Raw genomic sequence first — 26,129 nt, 5'->3', positions numbered from 1 at the left:
AGCGGCTGGCTTCAAGGACAGCAGTGCCCATGGCAAGTGTGGCCAGACCAGCAGCAGCAGGAGCCAGGAAGGCTGGTGCTGGAGAGGAGTGGGGACCATCGGGAAGGAGGGGCTTCGTGTGTGAGCTGAAGGGACCCAGAGAGGAGAACGTGGCAGCTTGGGTGGGAACACAGAGTTAGGAGATGAGTCCCAGGGTTTGGTGAGTCCAGACTGGAGACTCCGGCTTCCAGGAGAGAGAAGAGAGGGAAGGCAGGGGAGACCACAGGATGAGGAAGTGGAAGAGAAAACCCTGGAGTAGGACACACAGCCCTCCCGGAGACATATGTGCTGTGAGAATGAGCTTGTGGGGGACTGTGTGGGCTAGGGCAGCATGTAGTGTGTGTGTGTGTGTGTGTGTGTGTGTGTGTGTGTGTGTCTGTGTCTGTGTCTGTGTGTGTGCACGCGTGTGCCATGTTCACGTCTATGAGAGCATGTCTGTGTGCAGACCAAGACCAGAAGACAACCTCAGATGTCAGTCCGACTTACTGGAACTCTCTAGATGGCTAGGCTGGCTGGTCATCCAGCCCAGGGGTCCGCCCATCTCTGCCTCCCCAGTACTGGAGTTACAAGTGTGAGCTGCCACACCCGGCTTTTCGGCGTGGGTTCTGGGGCTCAAACTCAGGCCCTGGTGCTGGTGCAGCAAGCGCGTCCTGACTGAGCCGTCTCCCCAGCTGCTGCAGTGGAGTTCTGAGCTGTGGGTTTCAGGGGCACCAGGGAGAGAGGTGGTTGAAGTCTCTCACTATGTCTGCCTTGCTCTGATCAAACTTCATGAGGGAGGTGCCAGAGGAGGTTGAGATTCAGGGAAATTAAACTTGTCTAGTAGAAGAGCAGCTGATGGCCTCAGAGACACCGCCTGAACTGTGTCCCACAGGCAGGCACAAGCCACGGTAGCCCATCAAGTTGAAAAAAGCCATGTGAACTGTCCTGTGTGTTCGTCATAGTGAGATGGTTGTATTGAGTGTGTGTTGAAGTCAAATGCCCCTGATTATCCTGAACTGTAGGTCCTCCATATTGTAGGACACACCCCCCCCCAGCTCTCCGCTAGGGGCTACGGCCTGTGAGTGGACACGATTGGGGTCAGGAGGTCTGACTGTGAGCTCCAGCATTCATCACCGTCCACCTGAAATGCTTTCTCAAGTCTGGGTCTCATGTCCAAAGCAGGGCTGCTCTTACCTGCTGTGAGAACCTGAAAGCTGTGAAGCCGTGCTCCCCAGCTGGTCTTCAAGAAGACAAGGGTCCAGGGAAGGCAGCTACAGACCTGGAATGCCCAGTGCACTTCCCAGAACCTCTTGGGGTTTGTTGATCATACCTAGCCGACTTTCTGTAGTGCTGGATGTGTCCAGCAGGGGGCCCTCTAGCCCTTCCTCGCCTCTGTTCCTGCCTCTGACCGCTAGATGTCAGTAAGAATCCAGTAAGTTGGTGGCTATGGGTAGGACCAACAGGCCCAGCTTGCTCTTCCCTGCAGGTCTCCGGCTCATTCCCACCTTTCCTGTTAGTTCACCAGCTTCTTGCAGGCCTGTATGGCTGCTTTAGGGGAAATAGGGCTGCCTGCTGCTGGCTGGGGCCCAGCCGGCTGCTGGTTGGGAGTTTTTTTGCTGCTCGGTACAGATGCCTTGAGATCTGAGTCGCTGGTCTCTTGGTAGCGGGCCTGGGCAACAGCGATCTTTGCATAACTTTCAGTGCTGTTGGTCAGTTGCCCAGGGAAGGTTGCTTTGGTACCTGCAACCTCGTCCTTCTGGAAGTGCAAGCACTTGGTGTTTTACCCCGGAGGTAGGGGCCTTTGACCATGTCGGCCTAGTCACGACTTCTGCAGGCTGCCATGGCAGGTAGAGGCGCTAGGAGAGAGTAGTGGCACTTCTTGGTCCAGGCTAGGGCAGCTGTCGCAAAGAGGGAAGGGGCTGGGCGGGACTCCGGGAAGAGTGTGGGCGGGGCTCTGCCGAAGGGCGTGGCCTCCAGAGAGCCGGGCGAGCCCACGCACGCACACGCATGCTGCTGTTACCTCTTCGGGTCCTGCGCCGGCGTTTCCGGCATGTCTCCCGCCGCGTCCCTGCCGCCAGGCGTCCCAGGGCGCGGAGGCCAACCGAGCAGGGTAAGGCGAGTGGAACGGAGCTCAGGATAGATAGACAGGGTGCAGCATTTGTTAGTGACTTGCCGAATCCTGCTCCTGTGCCGGGTCACACCAGACACGTTGGGAAATTCGATCACCCATGTGTTTGGGACTCGGAGCTGCGGCGTTTGGTTGGAGGAGGTCCTCTCGGAGTGTGGTTCCCAGGTTCCGTGGTTGGTCTCCGGCCCACTTCAGGATTCCTACGCTCTTTGTCACGTGGTCTTAGCTTTCCGTTCCTAGGCCAGGTCACTAGCTTGTCCTGCTGGACTTCCTGGAGACTGAGGAAGAGGCCTGTACTTCTGGGCCGTTCTGGGGTTGGATGGGTGTCCAGGCTGGGCATCTCTGTGAGGTTTGGGCTTTTTATTTATTTATTTATTTTTATTTTTTATTTTTCCATCACAGGCAATTTATTTTGTTCTATTCATTCACAGTTAATACAGAAAATACTTGGAAACATTTCCATATAATGTTTGACACAGAAATCATCAAATAGAAGTATACAATGTTGACAGGAGGCAGTACATTTATAATTTATAACCCCAAATGTATTTATAAATTAGAAATGGAAAGATCTACAAATGAAATTATGAAGGTTCACCAAAGTCATTTAATCTGTCAGTTTCTCATTCATTTTTATGTCTTAATAATATTCTATTGTATGAATAAGCCACATTTTATTTCTCTCCAGTATTTGATAGCTATTTGAGTTGTTTTAACTTTTTTACTATTAGCAACACACTGGGGTTGGGATGGGTGTCCAGGCTGGGCATCTCTGTGAGGTTTGGGCTTTTTAGCCTTGCTCCTTCTGCACGGAGGTTCCCAGAAGCATCCAGCTCTCTGATGAGGGATTGTTGCTAACTTAGTGTTTAAGAAAGGGGTGTCCTGGTATGATCGCAGGAGTGTGTGTGTGTGTGTGTGTGGTGTGTGTGTGTGTGTGTGTGTGTGTGTCTCGGGGAGGGGGGCGTGGTTCACAGTGAAGACAGCTAGCTCTCCCAGGATCAGCCTGTACAGCAGGCCAGCTGACCTGCCTTTGGTAGCTCAGCCTCTGCTGCGGGAGCTAAGTTCTTGGGCCTCAGGGATTCCAGGGAAAGACAGGATGGGGCAGAATTGTGTCCTTTTGGAGAAGCTGCTAGATTGTAGGGGCACAGCAGGACGCCCAGGTAACTTGTTTGGTACTCGGTCTCTGACTGGACAAGGGAATATCACTTATGCACGATGAGTTTATGAGTTCTGTGTCCTTGACCGTGAAATGGAGATGCTGGTAGAATCCACCTAGCGGTTGTGGTGAGGAGCTTGACGCTCAGTGCTGTCCACGTTTTATGACGCTGGATGAGGGAGAACGCTGGAGGAAGGCGTTGTCTGAGCCCATGTCATGAAACACGTCTGTATCCTGCCGTCTTCAGAGCGGGCTGCCAGCAGGCTGGAGCAGGGACTCTTCCCCACCTAGACCCATGAGAGAGGTGAACGGGATTTGGCCATCCTTCCTCCCTTCCCCTCCTGCATTGTTCATGGACGCCGCCTCGGGCATCCAAATCTGCCAGAGCTCTCCGTGCTTATGAAGCCTGCTCTGGCTCCTTCTGTTCTCAGGCATACCTGGAATTGCTTTATGGTTCAGGACTGGTCCTTGTCCTGACCTCCCCACCTACACTCACTTTCAGTCACTGGGTACTCCTCTCACCTGATCGCTTCACTGTGGGACATCAAGAAAGGCTCTTCAGAAAGTATCTGTCAGCTAGATGTGGTGGGCATGCTTTAATCCAGCACTCAGGAAGCAGAGGCAGGAGGATCTCTGTGTAACAAAGAGATTTCTTCGTGTAACAGCCCTGGCTGTCCTGGAACTCGCTTTGTAGACCAGGCTGCCTCGAACTCCCAAGTGCTGGGATTAAAGTCCGTGCACCGCCTCTACCACCACACCGGCATAGCAGCCACACTCTTTTAATTGCCAGGTGTGATGGCTATACTGAGGGGTTCTCTGTGGGACCCCGTGAAGAGGTTCCAGAGGAGCCAAGCTGGGGATCCTTGAGCCCCCTTTCTACTCAGCTAGGCCCTTGAGTTTGGACCTGGCGGTACACACTGGAGTGTGACGGCCTGTCGTTTGTCCCGCCTCTCAGATGGTGTCTTCCTCCTCGGTAAATAGGCCAAGGGGATGTCCACAGTGGCCTGGTGTGGTGTGAGCCGGGCTCCACTCGGGCACTCTCCTGTCTTTTCAGTTGGGAAGAAAAGAGCAGGAACAGAGTGAAGTGGAGGCAGCTGGAACACAAAGGCCCGTACTTCACCCCTGCCTACGAACCCTTCCGGATGGAGTGCGCTTCTTCTACGACGGTGAGGGCGAGGGTTTGGGCGACTTTCTCTCCTTACCTGGTCGGCCTGCGGAGAAGACGCGCTGACCTTCCCAGCATCGGGTGCAAAGTCCTCCTCTTCCCTGCTTCTCGATGGACTGGCTGACAGAATAGAGGGCAGGGGACGACCCTGGAGTCCCCAGAAACTCGTGTGTGTGTGTTGTGTGTGTGTGTGTGTGTGTGTGTGTGTGTGTGTGTACACTCACAGATGTGCGTGGCCAGTGGCAGGCTACTACAAGGAAGGAGAGACACGAGTTTGTGTTTCAGGACACACGTGTACCAGACTTTGCCGAAGGTTGGGGTGAGCTGTTTTGGTCTCCCAACCTCTCCTGAGTACACAATGACAGGGCACATCTGCATCTAGGCTGCCGCCTGGTGAGAGGTGGTGGTGGAGATACACAGTGTGTGCTGTGGTGTCCTTGCACAGTGTGGAACACTGAACCTGTTCCTATCTGTTTGTTTTTTGGTATTTTGAAACCGAGTCTCACTATAGCTGCCTGGAACTCTCTATGCAGAACATGCTGACTTGAACTCATAGAGATCCGCCTGTTTCTGCCTCCTGAGTGCTGGATTAAAGGTGTGGGCTATCACACCTAGCACAGTTTGTTTCTTCTCCTCCTTCTCCTTCTCCTCCCTCTCCCCTCCCCTCCTCCTTCTCCTTTTTTAATTTTTACTTTTTTGAGACAGGGTCTCTCTACATAGCCCTGGCTGTCTAGAACTTACTATGTAGACCAGGCTGGCCTCAAACTCACGGAGATTTTCTTGCTTTGCTTATGATTGTGTGCCCACCTGCTGGGCCATATGTACCTATGATGTGCCTCAGGCACACGTGCCGGAGTGCACTGTGGAGGTCAAAGACCAACTCTGTAGAGCCAATTTTCTTCTTCCGTGGTTTTTTACGTGGGACTCGGGATCAAACTCAGGCGCCATGCTTGTTTGGCGAGTGCCTTTACCCGCACACATCGTTTCTGAAATTCTTGTTCTGAAACTCTTCCGACATTCGATTAAGAGATTTCGTCAGGAATAGCCTGGGCGCCACCTGGTGTTCTGTCTGGCTTCTGTGCGCTCTTCTGTCGTGCTGACCTTTTCATGGAGTACAGGAAGTCCCTGAGCACGGAGGGTTACCCTGCAGTGGTCACATTTTCCACTGTGACGCATTGACTTTTTTATTTTGTTCCTGTAATTTCCTATGTGAAATCTGTATTTTTAGAATCGGGCCAAGGGTATATAGCTCCTGTGGCGTGCTTTCCTGGTGTGCATGAGGTCCTGGGTTCATCCCAGAATTGCATAAAATGAAATTTTTTTTTTTTTTTTGCACCATCTAGATGGCTCAGTGAGTAAAGGCGTTTGCCACCTAAGCCTGGGGACTGGAGTTTGATCCTTGGACCCACATAAAGATGGAAAGAGAGAACCCACTCCACAAAGTTGTCCTCTGACGTCGCAGGCACTCCATGGCATGTGTGGTGCCCTACCCAGTGAGATGTTTGTACACGTGCGTGTACACGCGCGCAGCACACACACTAATAATGAAACGCATGTGTTGCTCTTCCATGTATACAAACTGAGTAGCAGGAAGCGGCATAATAGAGGAGTGGGTGGCTGGGGCTGTTGCAGACCCACAGTGATGTTCCTGGTGCCACTCCAGGAGTGTGTGGCCTTACCTTACTCAGTGCGGTCACTTTGACTTAGGGTGTTCTCAGAGTGTACTGTGTACTAAAGTAGGAGGTTGGTCACCGGACGGGGGCTGTGTCGGTCCTCAGTCAGCACTGTGGTGTCTGCAGGGAAGCCGGTGAAGCTGAGCTTGCCAGGGAGGAGGTCGCACTTTGTATGGAAAATGCTGCATCTTGAGTGTACAACCAGGAAGTCTTCCAGAGGAACTTCTTCAGTGACTGGCGGAAGGTGTGTGTCCAGCGGCCCAGCGGCTGCCCTGGACCGGTCTGGTGGGATGCTCTAGGGTGGGTGCCCAGCCAGCTGCCATCTCTATCGCCGGCCAGCTTTCCAGTGCACGGTGTTGGCCAGCATGTGGCAGGCCGAGGTGACCTTGTCCTGGGGCTCTGATGACAGCATCGGCTCTCAGAGTGGGAGCCGGAGCAGTCCAGAGGCGTTTTCTGCCCCGTGAAAATAAGCAACAGTGTGGAGATGAGAGTGTTGTGTGAGGTTTCTCTCTTCCCTTGTTTTTTTTTTAAGACATGTGTTACATGTGAGCCTGCCTGATCTTTGCATCTTGTTACCTAGCAACACAAGCCTGCATCCCCAGCATTTCCTAGTGACTGACAGAATCGAGCATCTTTTCCTGTATGGTTTGTCATTTGATTTTTTAATTTTTTTTTTTTAATTTTTTTGAGACAAGGTTTCTCTGTGCAGCCTTGGCTGTCTGGAATCCTTTGTAAGACCAGGCTGGCCTCGAACTCAGAGATCGCCTTGCCTCCAGAGTGCTGGGATTAAAGGTGTGTGCCACCACCACCCAGCTTGTTTCTTTCTTTAATGTATATGATTGCATTGATGTCACATGAGTAGCTTTGACCAAGAGCGAGCCCAACTTTTGATTCTCCACTTCTCTCCCTGTGTCTTCTGCCTGTCTGTGCTTTGTGGTATGTGGTCTGGTCTGTCGTGCCTGTGTCTGTCCTAGCAGAGTGCTTCGTTCCGAATTTATTGAACAGTTACAGAAAATACAATTATTATAAGCCAGGGGAGCGGAAGAGTACATAGTTCAAGATAGCAGTTATACATTAGCTTGGGTTGTAAAAGCTGACTGCGTAGAAAATCCAAGGCATAGTAAGGTTGGTTACAAGCAGGCTGAGCACACAGTAGGAGCAGGTTAAGTATATACTCTTTCTATTTTGTTTCTGTGTATGGGTATCTTGTGCACCACACACATGCTGCTGCCATGGATCCCCTGGAACTGGAGTTACAGACAGCTGTGGGCTGCCATGTGCTGCTGGGCACTGAACCTGGTCTCTAGAGGAGCAGCCAGTGCTCTTAACCGCTGAGCCATCTCTCCAGCCCCAAGTACATGCATGGCCTTACGTGGTCTTAAGGCATATTATTAACTGGGCTGCACAGTCTGGCAGAAGGTCCAACCTTCAAAGGCAAGAGGGATTTTTAATATTCCGTTGAGTGAATTTGCCACAGTTTATCCAGTGCTTAATAGGTTTTTCTGTAATTGTCCTGAGCACAATTGCATCCACAACATGGATATTTGCATAGGATGGGGATCTCCAAAGCAGAGCTGGGGGTCAGGGTTTTACCACTTTCATTACTGAATGTTAAATTACATTTGGAAATGGGTATCCTTGGCTTGTCCTGTAGCTAACGAGAAAGACAACTAGGAAGATGTTTTAGGTCGTTTTAGGTTTTTTTTTTTTTAGGTTTAGGTGGAAACTCTTGCCAACACGTTAGGCGCCATTTGTAGCTGGAGTTTTCTCTCTGGTCCCGCCAAGCCTGGCAGTTTCCTTAGCCACTTATAAAATAAACATGTAGACACTTATATTATTTAAACTGCTTGCCATTAGCTCAGGCCTATCATTGTCTAGCTCTTACTCTTATTTAGCCCATTTTATTATCTATACTTTGCCATGTGGCTCATGACTTTACTGTACCTTACATCTTCCTTGTCCTGGCAGCGGCTGCAGGCTGTCTCTCCTTCCCTTCTGTTCCCTCAATTCTCCTCTCTGTTAGTTCGCCTATACTTCCTGTCTGGCTACTGGCCAATCAGTGTTTTATTTATTAACACATTTGCCATACAGAACATCCTACAGCAAGTCCCCACTGGGTCATACTAGTAGGTCCATTCGTGCTGGCTAGTGTCTGGGGGGGGGTGCGGTTCTGTCACTGGAGCTGGGGTGAGCTGCCTTGTCAGCAGAATCTTTGACCCTGGTAGTGTGGGCATGGGGGGTTCTTGCCCCGGGGAAGGGTGTGGATTTAGGGCTCACTTGGGGATTTCATTTGGTGGTTTTCTGAAGGAGCAAGGCTCGGGATGTGAGTCAGGGCCACAAGTCTGAAGCTGAGACTACACACACTGCCCTCTAAGCTGTCCCCTTCCTCCTGGTTTACCTCATCATGCATATGTGCTTTACCATGTGCCCAGGAGGCAGCTGTTTCCAGTGGAGTCACGCGACTTGTCCACAGGACTCCACTGTGCACCTGGATCTCTGGTATAATAGTTGTTGGAGCCTGAGGTCTAGGGCAGTGGTTGTCAGCCTTCTGATGCTGCACCTTTAATACAGTTCTTAGGTTGTGGTGACTCCTGAGATACTTTGTTGCTACTTCATGACTGTTACGAACTATAATGTAAAGGTCTGATATGTGACCCCTGTGAAAAAGTCATCCAACCCTTATAGGGGTCTTGACCCACAGGTTGAGACCACTGGTCTAGTGGCCCGGCCTTAGCACTCTGCCCGGACTCCAGCCCTGTGTTTGGGGTTTATCACAGTGATCCTGTGCCGTGGGCCCCAAGTGTGGACTCCCCTGCGCCATGGTCGGTGCCTGTAATAGAGTGCTGAGCACGTGTTGCTGGTTTTGGTCCAGGAGATGACAGCCGAGGAGAGAAAGCTTATACACACCTTGACAATGCGACTTCGTGGAGATCCACAGGCACTTCATGGAAAGAACTGAGGCCGCAGGACCCTGCCCAGGGAGCAGAAGCAGGTCAGCAGTGGGTTCTGGGAAACTCGGGAGGTAGCTGGTGGGTGCAAGCTGCAGGGAGTCCCCACAGAGCCTTCCTCCCACAAAAGCCTTAGGAGGTGGACCAGGTTCTGGGTGCTGTCACAGCAGGTGCTGAGTACTTTCAAGTTATGCCCCCCTTTTTTTTTTAAAAAAATGTGTCCAGGATATAATTCCATTTTCCTGGGGCACATTTGAAAGTACACTACCACTGAGTGGGGGCGGTCCAGACCTTTATTCTAGCACTCAGAAAGCAGAGGCAGGTGGATCTCTGAGTCGAGGACAGCTTGGTTTACAGAGAAAATTCCAGGACAGCCAAGGCTACATCGGTCTTGAAAAACCAAAGGGGTGGGGGTTGGGGGAGAGAGGAAGCACACTTCCATTTGAAACATCATGGGTAGCACAGGGCCAAGAGCAGGAATATGGGGGGAGTTGATTCTGCTCTGCTTCTTTCCACATCTCCCCCCTCTTTACTTTATTTATTTATTTATTTATTTATTTATTTATTTATTTATTTATTTATTTATTTTATTTATTTATTAATTTAGTGACAGGGTTTCTCTGTGCAGCCTTGGCTGTTCTGAAACTCCCTCTGTAGACCAGGCTGGCCTGGAACTCACAGAGATCCGCCTGCCTCTGCCTCCCGAGTGCTGGGACTAAAGGCGTGTGCCACCACCGCCATCAGGTTTACACATCTCCTCTCTATGTAACGGAGCCCTCCCGCCATGTAGTTCTCTCTCAGTTGTGTACTTCTTGGCCAGCTATTGCAGGGGGTTTGGGGTGATTCCAGAACCTGCCTCACTCATTTCCTCCTACCTCGAAGGCTGCCCTGTTGCTGCTGAGCTGCAGCCTGAGGAGCCTCATGCCGTGTGCCCCCCACACCTGCTGGAGAGCCAGGGCTTTGAGGCCTCCAGCAGCAGCAGCAGCAGCAGCAGCAGCAGCAGGAAGGACCTCGGTCAGCGCAGGAACTGGGTTGGTTTTAGCTTCTTCTCTCCTAATGCCCACGTACTGTGTTAACTCAGAAGCTAAAAGAAGAGGCAGAAGAGCTTCAGCAGGAGTTTGGCTACTGTATTCTAGATGGCCACAGAGAAAAAATAGGCAATTTCAAGACGGAGCCACCTGGCTTGTTCTGCGCCGAGGGGACCATCCAAGATGGGGATGCTGAAGAGGAGAGTCATGCCGGAGGATGTGGTCATCAACTGCAGCAGGTGTGTGGGACCCAGCCAGCCAGGCTCTCATGGGTGAGCCTTGACCCCGGCTGGGTCTAGCCCGGGCTGCCTGGTGAGGTGACTTTTGTCCTTAGCTCTTTAGGGTAGGACCCCTCACTGGATGTGACACCAGACACTGTTCCCATGTATCCGGGGTCGTGGCAGGGCTCTGGGTCAGTAGGTGTAGCTGTGGACAGCATCCCTCTGCACCAGCAGACTCCCTCATCTTGCTCAGCGGGGCTGAGGTTCTCCTACTGGGAGGTGTGCTGTGCATTTTCAGCGTTTGGCTTACCAAATACCTAAATACCTTGGGCACTGGTGCTGGGCTGCTGTTACCTACTGTTAGTCCTGTGTAACCTCTCAAACTGCAGTGACCCTGGGTGACAGCTGGTGTACGGCATCCACCTGGTATGTGAGTTGGGGCTTCAGCGTTCTCTGCAGAGAGCTTTCTGTTCTGGTATGATCTTGGGGTGTGTGTGTGTGTGTGTGTGTGTAAGTTGACAGCTGTTTTGGTCTGGGGAGCTTGGAGCCAGCTCCGAAGCCATACCTGCATAGGAGCGTGGCCGCAGGACACACACAGGGAAGTTGGGGGCCTTGAGTTGCTTGTATTTGGGACCAAGGACTTGAGACTATGACCTCCTCCCCCCCCCCCCGTTTTTTCACTGCAGGGATTCCAAGATCCCTGAGCCCCCGGCCGGTCACCAGTGGAAAGAGGTGCGCTCAGATAACACAGTCACGTGGCTGGCTGCGTGGACGGAGAACGTCCAGAACTCCTTCAAGTACATCATACTGAACCCCAGCTCCAAGCTGAAGGTGAGAGCGTGACCTTCCAGGGGAGCCCTGGGCCCCAGAGCACGAGTGTCAGGCCTTCCCCTCTGTGCTGTCCCAGGGTGGCAGGTTCGAGAGACTCTTCAGCCCTTAGTCAGGCAGCCAGTGTTGAGAGCAGCTGGGCCCAGTGGCCGCAGTGGGGCTCATAGTTTTTTTGAGGCCGGGCTCTGCTGCCGCACCCCTCACCAATCAAACCTGCTTGAGCCGGGAAGGTGTCTGGTCACCAGCTCTCCCGCTTCCCTGGGAACGTGGAGTGACATTTGTTGTCTTCGCTTAGGGGGAGATGGATTGGCAGAAGTATGAGGTGGCCCGGCGCTTGAAGGGGGTCGTCGACGAGATCCGTGCTCAGTACCAGGCCGACTGGAAGTCCCCGGAAAGGAAGAAAAGACAGCTAGCTGTGGCGCTTTATTTTTATCGATAAGGTATAGCATGGTGAGGGGACCTTGAGAGCTGGGCAGCAAGGACAGTGGTGGCTTCTCCCCGGAGCTGGAGCCTCCATCATAGGTGTGTGTGCGTGCGCGCGCGAGAGTGTGTGTGTGTGTGTGTGTGTGTGTGTGTGTGTGTGTGTGTTTGTGAGCGTGCACGTGCGTGCGTGCGTGCGTGCGTGCGTGCGTGCGTGCGTGTGTGTGTATGTGAGAGAGAGAGAGAGAGAGAGTTTGACTTCATGCCTGTGTATGTACCACTGTGTATGCATGAGTGCCGTGAGTGTGCTCCTTTGCCGCAGACCTCAGCCTTGACCCGTGTCGACCCCGATCTAGCTGGCACTGCGGACAGGAAATGAGAAGGAAGAGGGCGAGACGGCCGACACCGTGGGCTGCTGCTCGCTCCGCGTGGAGCATGTCCGGCTGCACGAAAAGGCAGATGGCCGAGAACATGTTGTGGAGTTGGACTTCTTGGGGAAGGATTCCATCCGCTATAATAACCGTGTGCCGGTGGAGAAGCTTGTGAGTGCCTTCCTTGACCCTGCTCACAATGGGATCTCTGTCAGAGCGTGTCAGAGCCACGGGGGATGTTCAGTGGCCTGCAGCACCTTCCCAGTGTCTCCTGTGGCTGTGTGATGAGGCATCACAGCCGGGGCTTACACACACGCACACACACATGCACACACACGCGCGCACACACGTGCACACACCTATTACAAGCATTTTGGTCTGGGAGGCCTGCCGCCCAGGGTTTGAGTACTGGTTCCTTAGGAGCATGGGCAGAATCTGTTTCCCGCCTCTCCCTGCTACCATTGGTGCCATGAGTGCCTTGGCTTTGCCTCACCCTGTGGGACCTCTTTCCTGCTCCCCTGGCTTCTGCCCCATGAGACTGGATGCAGCTGCTGGTTATCCTTGGTCCTCAGAGTCTATGTAACCCCATCCTGACAGCCACACCTGTGGCCACCCTGTTTCTACAGAAGGTCACATTATAAGGTTCCAAGGATGATTTGGTGCCACCTTGGCACCTCTGGTAGGATGGGCAAGCTAAAACTAAGGAGAGGCCAGCACAGCCTGGGCACTCTCCTTTGGAAGTTGGCCTGACCCGGAGGATCATCATGCCATCTTCTTTTTTTTTTTGGTTTTTTGAGGCAGGGTTTCTCTGTGTTAACAGTCCTGGCTGTCCTGGAACTTGCTTTGTAGACCACACTAGCCTCGAACTCACAGAGATCCGCCTGCCTCTGCCTCCCAAGTGCTGGGATTAAAGGCGTGTACCACCACCAGCCAGCCATCATGCCATTTTCTGAAAGTGAGCAGAGGAGGGAGATTGTTCTCCTGAGGCTCTGTGATGCTAGGTGTGGCTGATTTGGCCACCAGCACAGGGCCCTGGGTCACCTGGGTGGAAGTCAGTCTTGCTGGCGGAAGAGGGAGCTAGGAGTGAGCTGCCTGCTGAAGTCACTGAGTGGGTCTGTAGAGGCACAAAAGACCCACTCCAGCTTTAACCACATGGGCATGGGTGAGTTAGCAGTGAGTGAACACTAACCACGGGCAGGTTTGGGTTGGGAGGCACAGACAGAGGTTCCAGAGGGTAGGCCTGGCACTGTGCTGATACCACCTCTTGCCGGGACTTGGTGTATGCACCCCTCTGTACTCTGCGGGGTGTGTGTGACGTGAGACCTCCTTCCTGTTCAGCTGGCTTGTGCTCCAGGAGTCTCAGTGTGCCAGTAAGTTAAGCTCTTCTCTGTTTCAGGTGTTCCAGAACCTTCAGCACTTCATGGAGGACAAAGACCCTAAGGACGACCTCTTTGATGCACTGACTGTAAGCCTGTGTGATGGGCGCCAAGGGGTCCAGGAAGGGAGTGGGGATTCGAGCTGGGCGGTGGTGGTGCACGCCTTTAGTCCTAGCACTCGGGAGGCAGAGCCAGGTGGATCTCTGTGAGTTCGAGGCCAGCCTGGTCTACAGAGCGAGATCCAAGACAGGCACCAAAACTACACAAAGAAACCCTGTCTCGGGGAAAAAAAAAAAAAGAGTGAGGGTTCATGTCTAGCTTGTCTTTGCCCCCAGTGTGTTCTCTGTTCCGACCCAGCAGCTGACGCCCTCTCCCAGTGGCTGAGAATAGCCCATGACACTCACGTCTCCACGGAAACCATCCGTGACTCCTTTCTTCTCCTCTCTGCACCCAGACTGCCGGCCTGAACAAGCACTTACAGGACCTGATGGAGGGGCTGACCGCCAAGGTCTTCCGGACCTACAATGCCTCCATCACTCTGCAGGAGCAGCTGCGGGTGCTGACCAGGGGTGAGTAGGTTCGTACACCTGACCCTGAGGGCTACCCAGACTGCCCCCCGTGGGAGCTGCGCCTTGGCCTGCCCTAGGCACGAGCTGATGTCGGGCCGGGCACGGCTGTCGGTTGGTGGGAGAATGCTCCAGGTCAGTCCCAGAGCAGGGATGGCCTCGCTGGCCCCAGCAAGGAGATGTCACGCTTTCTGCTCCATCGCTTCTAGCTGCTACCCGGTCTGCTGTCTGTCCTAACCCTCCTCCTCTAGGTAGGGTCTTGCCTCTCTTCCTTAGACAGATCTTGCAGGTGAGACTATTGCTCGGCAAAGCTGAGGTATACCGTGTGTGCGTAGGGGCTCAGTGTTGTGGGGTCCTGTGGTGAGGATCCCGGACTGCACATGCTCAGACAATACTTTCTTTCCTCGGGCCTCACGGCTTCTGGGTTACCCTGTTCCAGAAGGAGATGGAGGAGCCTGGGATGGCTTTGGGCTCCTGCCTCTGCCCAGTAGGACATGGTCCAAAGGACTCTTGGTGCCCCCATTGCTATGGCTAAACCTACTTGGCTGTGGCTCGTGGGGACACCTTAGGTCATTTCCTCCTTGGGACTTTGTGTCATAGAAGGGACCCACATTGACAACATATCCAGAAAGAGCCCTCTGAGGGCCAAGGACGTAGCTTAGGGTAGAACGCTTGCCTGGCATGCCAAGGCCCTGGCATCCAGCGCCAGCACCACCAACGACTAGGAGAGAGGAAGGAGGCTCAGAGCAGGCTGCAGCCGGGTAACGGTTCTCGTTGTCTTTGCTCAGCTGAAGACAGCCTAACCTCCAAAGTCTCAGCTTACAAACGGGCGAACCGGGCTGTGGCCATCCTCTGTAACCATCGGAGAGCAATCCCCAAGACCTTTGAGAAGTCGATGCGGACGCTCCAGCAAAAGGTGGGAAGGCGTCTGTAGTGAGGCTATTCCCGCACTGACTGCTTCACTTTGCTCTTTACTGGGGCCGGACAACCATGAAGGGCAGGAAAGTGTAGTGGGTACAGCTGCTCCGGGAGGCTAGGACCAGGATCGCGGGACCATGACCTGGTCAGCCATGGGAAGAACCAGCATCTGGGTTCAGAGCCAGCTAGGCTGCCTCTCATCTCCCTACTAGGACACACAGCCTGTGTTCTAGTTTAGGAAAGAGGTCAGGGCAGCGGCAGCGGCGGGCATGTTGGATCAATTTGTGGCTGGTGCAGGTGGCGCTCTTGGGCCCTAGAGGTCTCTTGACCTCACTTGTGGCCTCAGAACAGGCTAGGGTCAGCCCCAGGTGGCTCCATGAGGCTCTGGGTTCTATCTGCTGTAACTCCCCAAAGAATGTAGGGCCAGCAGCTGTGGACAGAATCCTGAGGACAAGTCTGGGCGGGGACAGAAGCAGCCATGTCGGGGTTGATTTCTTCACAGATTGAGACAAAGAAGGCCCAGGTGGCTGAGGCCCAGGTGGAGCTGGAGAAGGCGAAGGCTGACCTGAGAATTCGAGGGGAGAGTAAGTCCAAAAGGTATGTGTAGGGGCTGCCGCCTTGAGAGCCGGGAGCCTGGGGCCCAGCCCCGAGCAGTCTGCATGCAATCAGCCTTGGACTTAAGATTTTCTCTATCTAGTTTTGTGATTTTTGAAAGCTTTATTACTTACAGACAGAAGTAATATAATTACAGAGCTGTATAAGGAACAGCCCTGGCCTTTGATGTGGGCTGCAGGCCTGCGATGGCTCTTTCTGGTTTTTATTTTGAGCAGTTGGTTGATCTAGTTTTCCTTTTTGCTTTTTTGAGACTTTCTCTGTGTAGATTTGGAGCCTGTCCTGGAATTCACTCTGTAGACCAGGCTGGCCTCAAACTCACAGAGATCCGCCTGCCTCTGCCTCCCAGGTGCTGGGATTAAAGGCGTGCGCACCACCGCCCAGCTTGGCTGAGCTAATTTTCACGGCACATATTTCACCCTTTCAAAGTGCCCAGTTCCGCTGGGCATGGTAGTGCCCTTTAAGCATTGGCGGAGGCAGAGACAGGCAGATCTCTATGAGTTCAAGTCCAGTCTGGTCTACATAGTAGGTTCCAGGCCAGCCAAGGCTACATAGAAAGACCCTGTCTTAAAAAGGACCAAAACCAAACAAAAAGCAAACAAAGCACGCAGTTTTGAGAGATGTGTGGCCAGTTTCAGAAACAGAACCTGTGTCCATCAGCAGCCCCTTCCCTGCGTCCAGCGGCCCCAACAGGCTTCTCTGGGGTGGTAGGTGTGGCTACCTTGCTTGGTAGGAGTCTTGGTGTGGCTCGCTTGGAGAGCCCACTGGGTCTTGTTTTTCTTGTATCATTTCCGTCAGTGTTGTGCCTAAGGCTTTGTCTGGTGGATTCCCAGGTTTTCTCCTGAGAGGTCTGTTGCTCTAGCTATCACAGTCCCTGGTTCATCCTGAATTCGCTTTTGTCTGGGGTCTGAGGGTCCAGCCTCACTCCTGTGAATATCAGACTTCTAGACATTGTGTGCTAAGACAACATCTCTGCCCTTGACCGGAAGCACCCGGCACCTGTGTTGGATACTGGTTGATGTGGGGTTCATTTCTGGACTTTGGTATTGTTCTGTTCATCTGTGTCCTGGATCAGCCCCAGTCTATCCTGCTGGCTGAGTGTGGATCAGGAAGAATGAGACCTCCAACTGGTCTGTTTGTTTGTTTGTTTGTTTGAGACACAGTCTTATGTGCACCCCAGGCTGGTCTCAAATAACGGTCCTGCCTTAGGCTCCCGAGGGCTGGGGTCGTCAGCATGCACCACGGCCTAACCCCTAACTTTGTTTTTCTCTTTAAAGATTGTTTTTGGCTACATGGGGACACTTGAAATTTCCCCCCATGAATGTAGGGGTGGTGTTAGGTTTGCCGATGGATTTGGGAGTACCACACCATGCAGTACCCAGTCTGAACACACCTGTAAACACCTGTAATCCCAGCACTTGGGAGGTAGAGGATCAGGAACATCAGAAGTCAGTATCATTCTCAGCTACATAACAAGTTCAAGGCCAGCCTGGATTACATGGGAGTCCGTGTGTGTGTGTGTGTGTGTGTGTGTGTGTGTGTGTGTGTGTGTGTGTATATGTGTGTATGTATGTATGTATGTGTGTGTGTGTGTGTAATCTAAACTAAGTCTTCCTTAATCTCTCTCAGCAAACATTTGTAGTTTGTCAAGGAAAAGCTAAATATTGTGTTTTTATGCAGCTGCAATGGGATTTTCAGCTCATATTTGGATTGTTCATGGCTAGTTTTTTTTTTTTTTTTTTTTTTTTTTTTTTTTGGTTTTTTCGAGACAGGGTTTCTCTGCGTAGCTTTGCGCCTTTCCTGGAGCTCACTTGGTAGCCCAGGCTGGCCTTGAACTCACAGAGATCCGCCTGCCTCTGCCTCCCGAGTGCTGGGATTAAAGGCGTGCGCCACCAACGCCTGGCTTCATGGCTAGTTTTGTTAGGAGTTCCCCCCAGACCACCTCGAGTCCAGTGATAATAGATCAGAGGCTCAACACATACACACTGTGCTCGTGGCTGAGATCTGGCCCGCAGTGGGGCAGGCAGAATATCTGGGCCGAGTCTAGGCCTCTGTGCAAACCTCTCTCTGTGGCTGTGGTGGCACTTTGTGGTTTCAGAACCTCACTGCAACCCCTGCACACCTGCATTCCACAGCTGTTCTCAGTACTGCCCCCTGCACACCTCTGCATTCCACAGCTGTTCTCACTGCAGCCCCTCCACACCTGCATTCCACAGCTGTTCTCACTGCAACCCCTGCACACCTGCATTCCACAGCTGTTCTCAGTACTGCCCCCTCCACACCTGTATTTCACAGCTGTTCTCAGTGCTGCCCCTCCACACCTGCATTCCACAGCTGTTCTCACTGCAGCCCCCTCCACACCTGCATTCCACAGCTGTTCTCACTGCAGCCCCCTCCACACCTGTATTTCACAGCTGTTCTCAGTACTGCCCCCTGCACACCTGCATTCCACAGCTGTTCTCAGTACTGCCCCCTCCACACCTTGATACACGGTCCACATTCACTGAATATGAATTCAGTAAGTGTGGCCCTGCAAACCCTTACTTTCCCATCCAGAGCATTTTCACAGATGTGACTAGAAGGCAGAATGTGTCTTGAGTGAGGCCAAGTGTACTCTCAAATCTCCCAGGTGTAAGGGGGCTCATGTGCCCTGCCCAGGCCTTGCTCCAGATCACTTCTACCGCGACCAGTCCCATTTGGAGCAAACTGTGTCTGGCAGACACATTGCCTCCCCAGGGAAGGCAGGATGTACCCAGGCCCTTTGTGAAAGGCTGCCAACTGCTCATGCAGTGGGCTGACGTCAGCATAGAGTCCTTGAGGGCTGTGTCCCATCTGGTGTGCCTTGTGCTGTAGTGGCAGTTACAGGAGCCACGTGCCACCGATGATCACAGGCTGCCACTCCCGATTTCTCAAGAAGGCCAGTGCTAGGCTCCCAGCCAGCAGGCAGCTTAGGACTCCAGAGGAGTGCTCTAAGTTGGTAGGGCTGCCATGGTGGGCAATGCCCAGCAGGAAGACCTGTGAATTCACGACTCCAGAGAGGTGGCCTAGAGCTGAGTCCAGTCCTGAGTCTTTGCTCCTCAACATGGAGAGTTAGGATGGACCTGCTCTAGAAAAGGCATAGCAGTCCAGAATCCCCAGCCTCTGGGGGCCAGGGGGCACTAGCCCCAGAGCTCACAAGCAACCCAACTCTACTGCTTCAGAACTCAGGGTGCTCCCCCCACCCCCCCCCGTCTCCTCCCAAAGCTCCTTTCATGGTGGCTGAGCCCTCTGTGTTCATGAGATTGTGAAGATTATGAATGTTAAGCAGTGTAAGCGTCTCCGTGCACCTGGATGCAGAAGCCATTTACCCCTCCTTGTATTTGTTTGTTTGTTTGTTTGTTTTGGGTGGGAGGTTGAGACAAGGTCTCATCATAGCTCTGGCTGGCCTGGAACTTGCTCTGTAGACCAGGCCGGCCTTGGACTCACAGAGATCCGTCTGCCTCCTGAGTGCTGGGATTAAAGATGTTCACCACCCCACCCAGTCCTCCACAGGCGATCCTGACATCTTACCCTACCATTGTTTTTTTAAAACTAATTATCTATTTATTTTTATGTGCATGGATGTTTTTTGCCTTCATGTATGTCTATGCACGGAATGCCCAAGGGGACCCGAAGGGGGCGTCAAATCCCCTGGGACTGGAGTTACAGATGGTGGAGAGCTAGCTGCCTTGTGAGTTCTGGGAATCAAATCTGAGTCTCTGGAAGAGCGGCCAGCGATCTTAATCTTTCCAGTCCGCTCACGGTGGTTTAATGCACGGAGCCCAGGCTCCGGGGGCACAGGAATGTTGTCCACTGTTCTCCGTCTTTTCTCTTGCCACGGCCCTTCACTGTGTTTCAGAGGATCTAGGGTCTAGTGCACGCCCCCTCTGATGCTCACTGCTGTCATGTCCTCAGGCCACATCTGGGTTGATGCCCAAGGGAGCTGCGTGTGCCGGGAGCTGAGCAGGCAGCAAAGGCGACAGGATTGGCAAAAGGAAAGTTCTTTTCAAGGGAAGAAAATGGTAGAGGCCCCAGGCTCCTCCATCATTTGCTCCTTTTGTTACTGGCACCACAAATGGGATGACACGTGAGGGGCTGTATGTGTGAGACTCCATCCGTCCGTCCGTCCGTCCGTCCATCAGGGAAACATCTGAGACTTGCCCCAGTCCTCTGCCACAAGCAAAGACCCAGACCTTAAGTAGGAAAGCCAGGCCCAGCCTGAACCACGTTATCTGTCTGTGAAATGTGTTGAGCCTAGTGAACCTAGTGACTAGCGGGAATAGCAGGAGTCCTCCTGAGATGCTAATTCCGGCCACCCCTCAGGGCCTCGCCTCACAGTGGGCTGTCCTGTGGGTGGCTAGCCAAGCCCCGTTGTGGTGACTCTTGGCCCACCCTAACTTCCAGAAATGCAGCTGCTGGTGGTCTGCTTGCTTCATTCCTTGCGCTGGTAAACGGTTGCTTACGATTGAGTGTGTAGCCACAGGTGGATAGCCACCATCCATAGCATGGAGGCCTTACGTTTCCTTTGCCTGACTTGGCCGGACCCTCCAGAACACGGTTAGCAGTCAGTGGGGGTCCCCTTGTCTTGTGTCTGGCTTGAGAGGCAAAGTTTTCACTAACCAGCATGATGTGGGTTTTCAGAGACGCTTCTCTCGGAATTCACAGGGTTGTGTGTACACACGTGTGATCGCGCTGGGCGCTGGGCTTTGTCAGATGGTCTTCTGCTGAGATGATTGTGGGCTTTGTCCTTTTAGGCTCATGTGGGGCACAACACTGATTTGTCTTCAGACGTAAAGCCCTCCCTGAGTTCCCACGGCTAGGCGCTGTGCCCTTTCTCTCCTGAGGGATCTGCCTTCTGTTTTCGTTGGAGCTTTTGTTCTGTATCCAGAGGGATGCCTTTGTCTGGTTTGATCAGCAAGCGTAATTCTGGTTTGAGAACATGGGCTAGGGCACACTTCCCTCTTCTTAAGACCCGGTGGTGGTTTGGTGGAATGCTCTGGCTATGCCCTTGAGGGGGCTTTGCTTTGGGAGACACTTTTAGTGGCCGCCCTGGTCTCTGCTTGAGATATATCTGTCCAGGTTTCTAATTTCTTCTTGCGTCCGTGGGTTCTGTTGTTCCGGGGCTTCTAGTCAGCGGTAAGAGTTTTGTGTCCAGCTATCCATGGCATCCCTACAGTCCTTTCTGCTTCTGTAATGCCCTTGAGCATTCCTGATCACAGGACGGTGGTGCTTCCCGAGGTGCAGAGCGGCGGCTTTTTACAGCGGCACGCTCGCTGCAGATGTCAGTTAGACTAGAGGGCGTTCAGTGAGGCGTGCGGCTGTCACAGAACAGCTGCTGTGAAATGTCCCGCGTGCCACCAGAAGCGCTCTGCAGGGCATGAGGCTGCGTGCCTCCTTTCCTGCGCCCGGCGGCCCCCAGGACACACTTGGCCTCCTGGCCTTTCTGCGTGTGCACTTGACGGTGGCCTTGGCGTCGCTGGAGCGTGGCCGTCACTGAGCGGGCTGCTATGGCAAGGCCCCTGCTGCTGTGAGTGCAGAGTGTTGTAAGTGCCTTTTGTAGCGCCTTTCCACGTGTGCCCATTCTCCCGCATTTGTTTGTGGAGCACTGAGTCCTAGGGTTGGGATCAGAGTATCACAGTGTCGTGATTGTCAGCAGGTTGCCTTGGGCAGGTAAGGAGAAGGGTAAAAGGAACGCCTCTTTCTAAATTTTATTTTATTTATTTAGTTTTTTTTTTTTTTTTTTGAGACAGGGTCTCTCTGTGTAGCCTTGGCTGTAATAAACAAATAAATACACCATTTGTCGTGAGGACTTTTTCCTAAGGGGGTGTCAGCCAATACCTGCGGCCTCTGCCCAGTGTATTTAACAGCCTTCCCCTGCTGCAGGGGTGGCCCCATCCTTGTTAGTCTGTAGCCTGTGTACCCTAGCTTTCCCAGAAAACCTTGAGGCTTCATGCAGTTTGGGCCTAAGTGCATACATTAGGAGGGAGGAGGGCCTGGACGCTCAGGGGAAGGCCCAGTGACCTGGTCTATCTCCTCCTTTTTGAAGGAATAGTAACTTTTTTTAAAATTTGAGACAGGGTGTCTTTGTGTGGCCCCTGGCTGTCCTAGAACTTGCTCTGTAGACCAGGTTGGCCTCGAACTCACAGAGATCTGCCTGCCTCTGCCTCCTGAGTGCTGGGATTAAAGGCGTGCCCCACCACCGCTTAGCTAAAATTCATTTTCTTTAATAAATCTCTTTGTTTTTTAAAGATTTATTTATTATTTTATGTCTGAGTGTTTTACTTGCACGTGTGTCTGTGCACCATGTGTGTGCCTGGTGCCCATGGAGGTCAAAGAGGGCATCGGATCCCCTGGGACTGGAGTTACAGATAGTTTTGAATCACTGTGTGAGTGCTGGGAATTGAACCCAGGTTCTGTGGAAGAGCAGCCAGTGCTCTTAACTGCTGAGCCACCTCTCCAGCCCCATTTATTTTCTTCAAAAGACAGGAATAAGGGCTGAGCACCTCTAGTCACAAAGGTATTTGTTCATGTTGCCTGGCCTGGCCTGCCTGCTTGTTGACATCCCACGGCTCCCTCCATCAGTGGAGCCAGCGGCTGGGCTTGTTTTGACCTTTGACCCCCCCCCTCTGGACTTCTCACTTTGTGCCTGGAGAAGGCTAACAAGGCCATTTGCAAGAGGGACGTCAAGGCCGGGGGCAGAGGAGGCCGTGACATGGGATCTGCTCTCAGCAGCAGGCATGCTACACCTCCTTTTCCAACAGCTGGCTGCAGAAACAGCGGCGGTTGCTGAGGCTGGAGGAGCAGCTGGTACGACTGCGCACGCAGGCCACCGACAAGGAGGAGAACAAGCAGGTGGCCCTGGGCACCGCCAAGCTCAACTATCTGGACCCCAGGATCAGCATTGCCTGGTGGGTAGGCCTGAGGCCACTGTGCCTGTGTGTGACCTGGGGGTTCTAGGAGGCCCCAGTACATTCCCATAGGTGCCCTGTGACAGGGACCACCTGACTGGATGTCCCTGATACCGAGTCCTCTTGTCTTTAGGCCTCGTCCTTCTGAGCTTTAGGGGTGGCTGGAGCTGGCAGTGCCCTGGGGGGACACTAAATCATGTGGGTGCTTGTCCTTCCCACTGGGAATGGAGGCGGGCAGGGGTGGGCCTTGCCCAGTGGCTTCCTGGGCCACACCAGGTATGTCTTGATACCTAGGGAGGAAATGTAATTTTGGTTGTAGTGCCCAGGACAGCAGATCTGGATGGCACAAGGTGTCTTGGTCACCCTGATGTACTGAGGCCACCGCCCTCGTTCCACACCTTGGCCTCCAGGGCAGGACTCAGCTGATGTTGTTGCCTACAGGTGCAAGAGGTTTGGAGTGCCTATAGAGAAGATTTACAGCAAGACCCAGAGAGAGAGGTTCGCCTGGTCCTTCAACCAGGCAGGCGAAGACTTTGAATTCTAAGCAGCCCATTGCCATGGAACTGTCTTTCTCACCGTGAAGCAATACTGTAGTTTTCTGTAATAAATGTTTGGGGGACGGAGCCTGTTGTTGTGACCTAGAACAAAGGCCCCAACAACACTGTCCTCGGAAGCCCCCTCCGCATGTCCTGACTCCCCACCAGCGCTTGCAGCCCCCCAGGCTGAAGCTTCTGCTTGAGGAGGGAGCAGAAGAGACAGAGGGTCCGGGGCCCCTGGGACCGGTTACCACACACCTTAGCTCTCCACAAGGTTACAGTTGTACCTTTTATCCCAGTTCCTACCTCAGCCAAGCTCGAGATGGCATCCAGGACTCAAACGTGTGGCCATGCACACACTGAGCTGTACCCTTGCCATTTATAGCTCTCAGTTCATGTCTTTCTGCCTCAGTTTCCCAACCTTGTACTCTTCCATTCTTGTCCTGCTCCTTGGGTTTCTGGGCCTTCTGGGGCCACTTATTGCCTGGGCATCCCAGCAGCTGTCTGCTCCTTTGCTCCAGTGTCCTCCCTGGAGTTCTGTCCCCTACTCCATGAATTAAAGAGAAGTCCCAGCTTCCATACAAGTCCCTGGCAAGCCCAGGGGACTCCAGAATGGTGTGGTGGTTGCCGGTGACCCTCCAGACCTAGGACGCCCTCACAATGGCTGGTATGTGCCAGTAGCAGCCACAATCACAGGACTCAGGGAGCGGGGTCCAGCTCTTCCACAGCTGCTCTGTGCCTGCCCCCACCCCTCCCCACCCCCAAATCCAGGGCTGCCCATTGCAGCCAGAAGCCCGCGGCCCTGCCCAGCACCCCCTTGCTCAGTTCCACCCTCTGTCCCTCAGTGGCTGCAGTCTTCCCTGCAGTCCGTGGTCTGCTATCCAGGGGCGATTATGCTGGTGAGCCCACCATGGCATGTAGGCGCTACCCAGGGCCCCTCGGCTTAGCCAGAAGGCTTTATCGCTGGGCAGCGGTAGCCAGGGCTGGTCTAGTCCACTAGATGAAGGAAAAAGGCACACCTGTGTGGAAATTATGCACGGTTTGGTTGGAGTGTTGTAAATAGAACCAGATTCTATGCAGCCTCTTCTTTGGGGGTCAAGGGGATGAAAAGGCAAACACATGAGGGCCGAGCAGGGGAGAACATGCTATGTTTAGAAAGTACCAGAACCAGTTTTGTGAGGGAACACAGTGGCAGGCTCCTATACCAAGATGGAGGGCAGTCTACCTGGCCTTCAAGCCTAGCTTGGAGAACGGGCACCTCTGGGCAAGCTGACCCTCATCTGCTCCAGACACCCGCCCACTCCCCGGGTCTCCATTCCATAGTATTCTGGCTGTGGGCAGACCTGGCCACTCCTTAGTTTTAGGCTCCAGCCCCAAGGACTCTCAGGCCAGGACCTTGTGTTATAGAGCTCGAGACCTCCAGGAAAAGACCACAGACTCAATCTGGATTACAGTTCGTTAAATTTATTGAAACTGCTAGCAGGACAGTGATCTCTGAGCCAAACTAGAGATTGTCGTGAATTGAAGCGGGTGAGGGAAGGATTTTTTGTTTTGGTTTTTCGAGACAGGGTTTCTCTGTGTAGTTTTGGTGCCTGTCCTGGCTCTTGCTCTGTAGACCAGGCTGGCCTTGAACTCACAGAGATCTGCCTGCCTCTGCTTCCCAAGTGCTGGGATTAAAGGTGTGCACCACCACCACCTGACTGAGTACCCTTTTTGTAACTCTGACTTTAACAGGTATTTGTAATACTGGAGGATCCTGGAGGCTGGCATGAGCTTTGGCATGCTAATAGGCATCATAGACAGTTAACTATTTGTCCCTTTTGCCAGAGAAGGCAAGTGACTCCTTTCGGTAGAGGGGAACTGACTTCTTTTGGACCTAACATTCCAGCCTTCTGTTGAGGGATGATATACTCTCTTCTGTAACTGCTTTTCAGCTAAAATTGGGAAGAAGGCTAGAAAGCTGGTCAAAGGCTGGGAGGGGGCAGGGTACGTCTGGTTTGTTGTCCAGGTTCTGCTGGACCATGTGGAGATATCAAAGTGCAGGTAGTTTTGGAGCAGTCTGGAATACTGGCCCAAAGCGGGGCTCAAGCTGGTAGGAAATTTTGTTAGAAACATCTGGTTTACATCAGGTTTCAGTAGGTATGGGGCTCTCGGTAGTTTTGGAGCGGATTGCAGTGTGTAGTTGATTGGAAATCTGCTGGGACAGATACAGACTTTAGGAATGAAGCTTAGGCTGGTGACGGACAGGAATACTTATCTGGAGTCTATTTGACAGGTGGATCTGAGTTGAGACTCTGAAGCTCCCATGAATTGTTTACGTTTATAAAAAGAGATGAAAGTTTTAGATATATTAGCATCGCCACTGGTTGTAATCCGTATTGAAATACCGGTTGCAGAAAAAGCAGGTAACAGTGTCTGTGAACAGCTGGAGTAGACTCACGCCTTGGAGCCGTAGCACCTGGGGACCCAGAAGGCTGGTTCCGGGGTAACAGCATGAACACTTTCCTCCGTCCACAGGGCTGGGTGTGTATAGACTGGTCAGCAATGTTTTCAGCACAGTGAGGAATGCTAAGTCTATATTGAGAAAACAACATAAGGAATTGAGCGTATGACTATGACAATAGTGGTCAGTGCTTCTCCAGAGCTAGATTAATAGCTTATCAACTCCATTGATTAATAGCTTATCAACTCCATTGATTAATAGTTTATCAACTCTTTATTAATAGCTTATCAACTCCATTAATAGCTTATCAACTCCATTGATTAATAGCTTATCAACTCCATTGATTAATAGCTTATCAACTCCATTGATTAATAGCTTATCAACTCCATTGATTAATAGCTTATCAACTCCATTGATTAATAGCTTATCACCTCCATTGATTAATAGCTTATCACCTCCATTGATTAATAGCTTATCAACTCCATTGATTAATAGCTTATCACCTCCATTGATTAATAGCTTATCAACTCCATTGATTAATGTTAAAACTCCGAACTTCTGAACTCTTCGTATAACAATAGCACAGCAAGCAAGAAATCTGAAACTTTAAAATTTTTTACGTACTTTAAATTACTTTTTAGACCTTTACAACTTGCATTTACTTACCCTAAATCGTTTCTCTAGGCTCTCGTAACTTTTATAGACTCCAAATGCTTTTTCAATCCAGTTATTTGCCACGAAACATAGGTAGCTAATTACTGAGAACAAGTTTTGCTGGGTGGTAGTGGCATACACC

At 52.4% G+C, this 26,129-nt stretch overlaps 1 protein-coding gene across 1 annotated transcript; it reads left to right on the top strand.

The window, feature by feature from the left end:
- The first annotated feature begins 9,015 nt into the window (after positions 1–9,015).
- Positions 9,016–22,978, top strand: LOC114694327 (DNA topoisomerase I, mitochondrial-like). The gene is given in 15 exon segments (XM_037197285.1): positions 9,016–9,050; positions 9,052–9,095; positions 9,098–9,132; positions 10,170–10,291; positions 10,293–10,355; positions 11,024–11,168; positions 11,461–11,592; positions 11,594–11,605; positions 11,942–12,127; positions 13,353–13,421; positions 13,787–13,901; positions 14,687–14,814; positions 15,319–15,413; positions 22,208–22,354; positions 22,796–22,978. Coding segments are annotated over 15 exon segments (1,431 nt in total). The 3' UTR covers positions 22,899–22,978.
- Positions 22,979–26,129: the final 3,151 nt, after the last annotated feature.

Source organism: Peromyscus leucopus, chromosome 20 (assembly GCF_004664715.2).
Source record: "Peromyscus leucopus breed LL Stock chromosome 20, UCI_PerLeu_2.1, whole genome shotgun sequence".
NCBI classification, from domain to species: Eukaryota; Metazoa; Chordata; class Mammalia; order Rodentia; family Cricetidae; genus Peromyscus; species Peromyscus leucopus.
The sequence above is the reverse complement of the archived record's forward strand: the minus strand, read 5'-3'. Positions and strand labels throughout refer to the sequence as shown.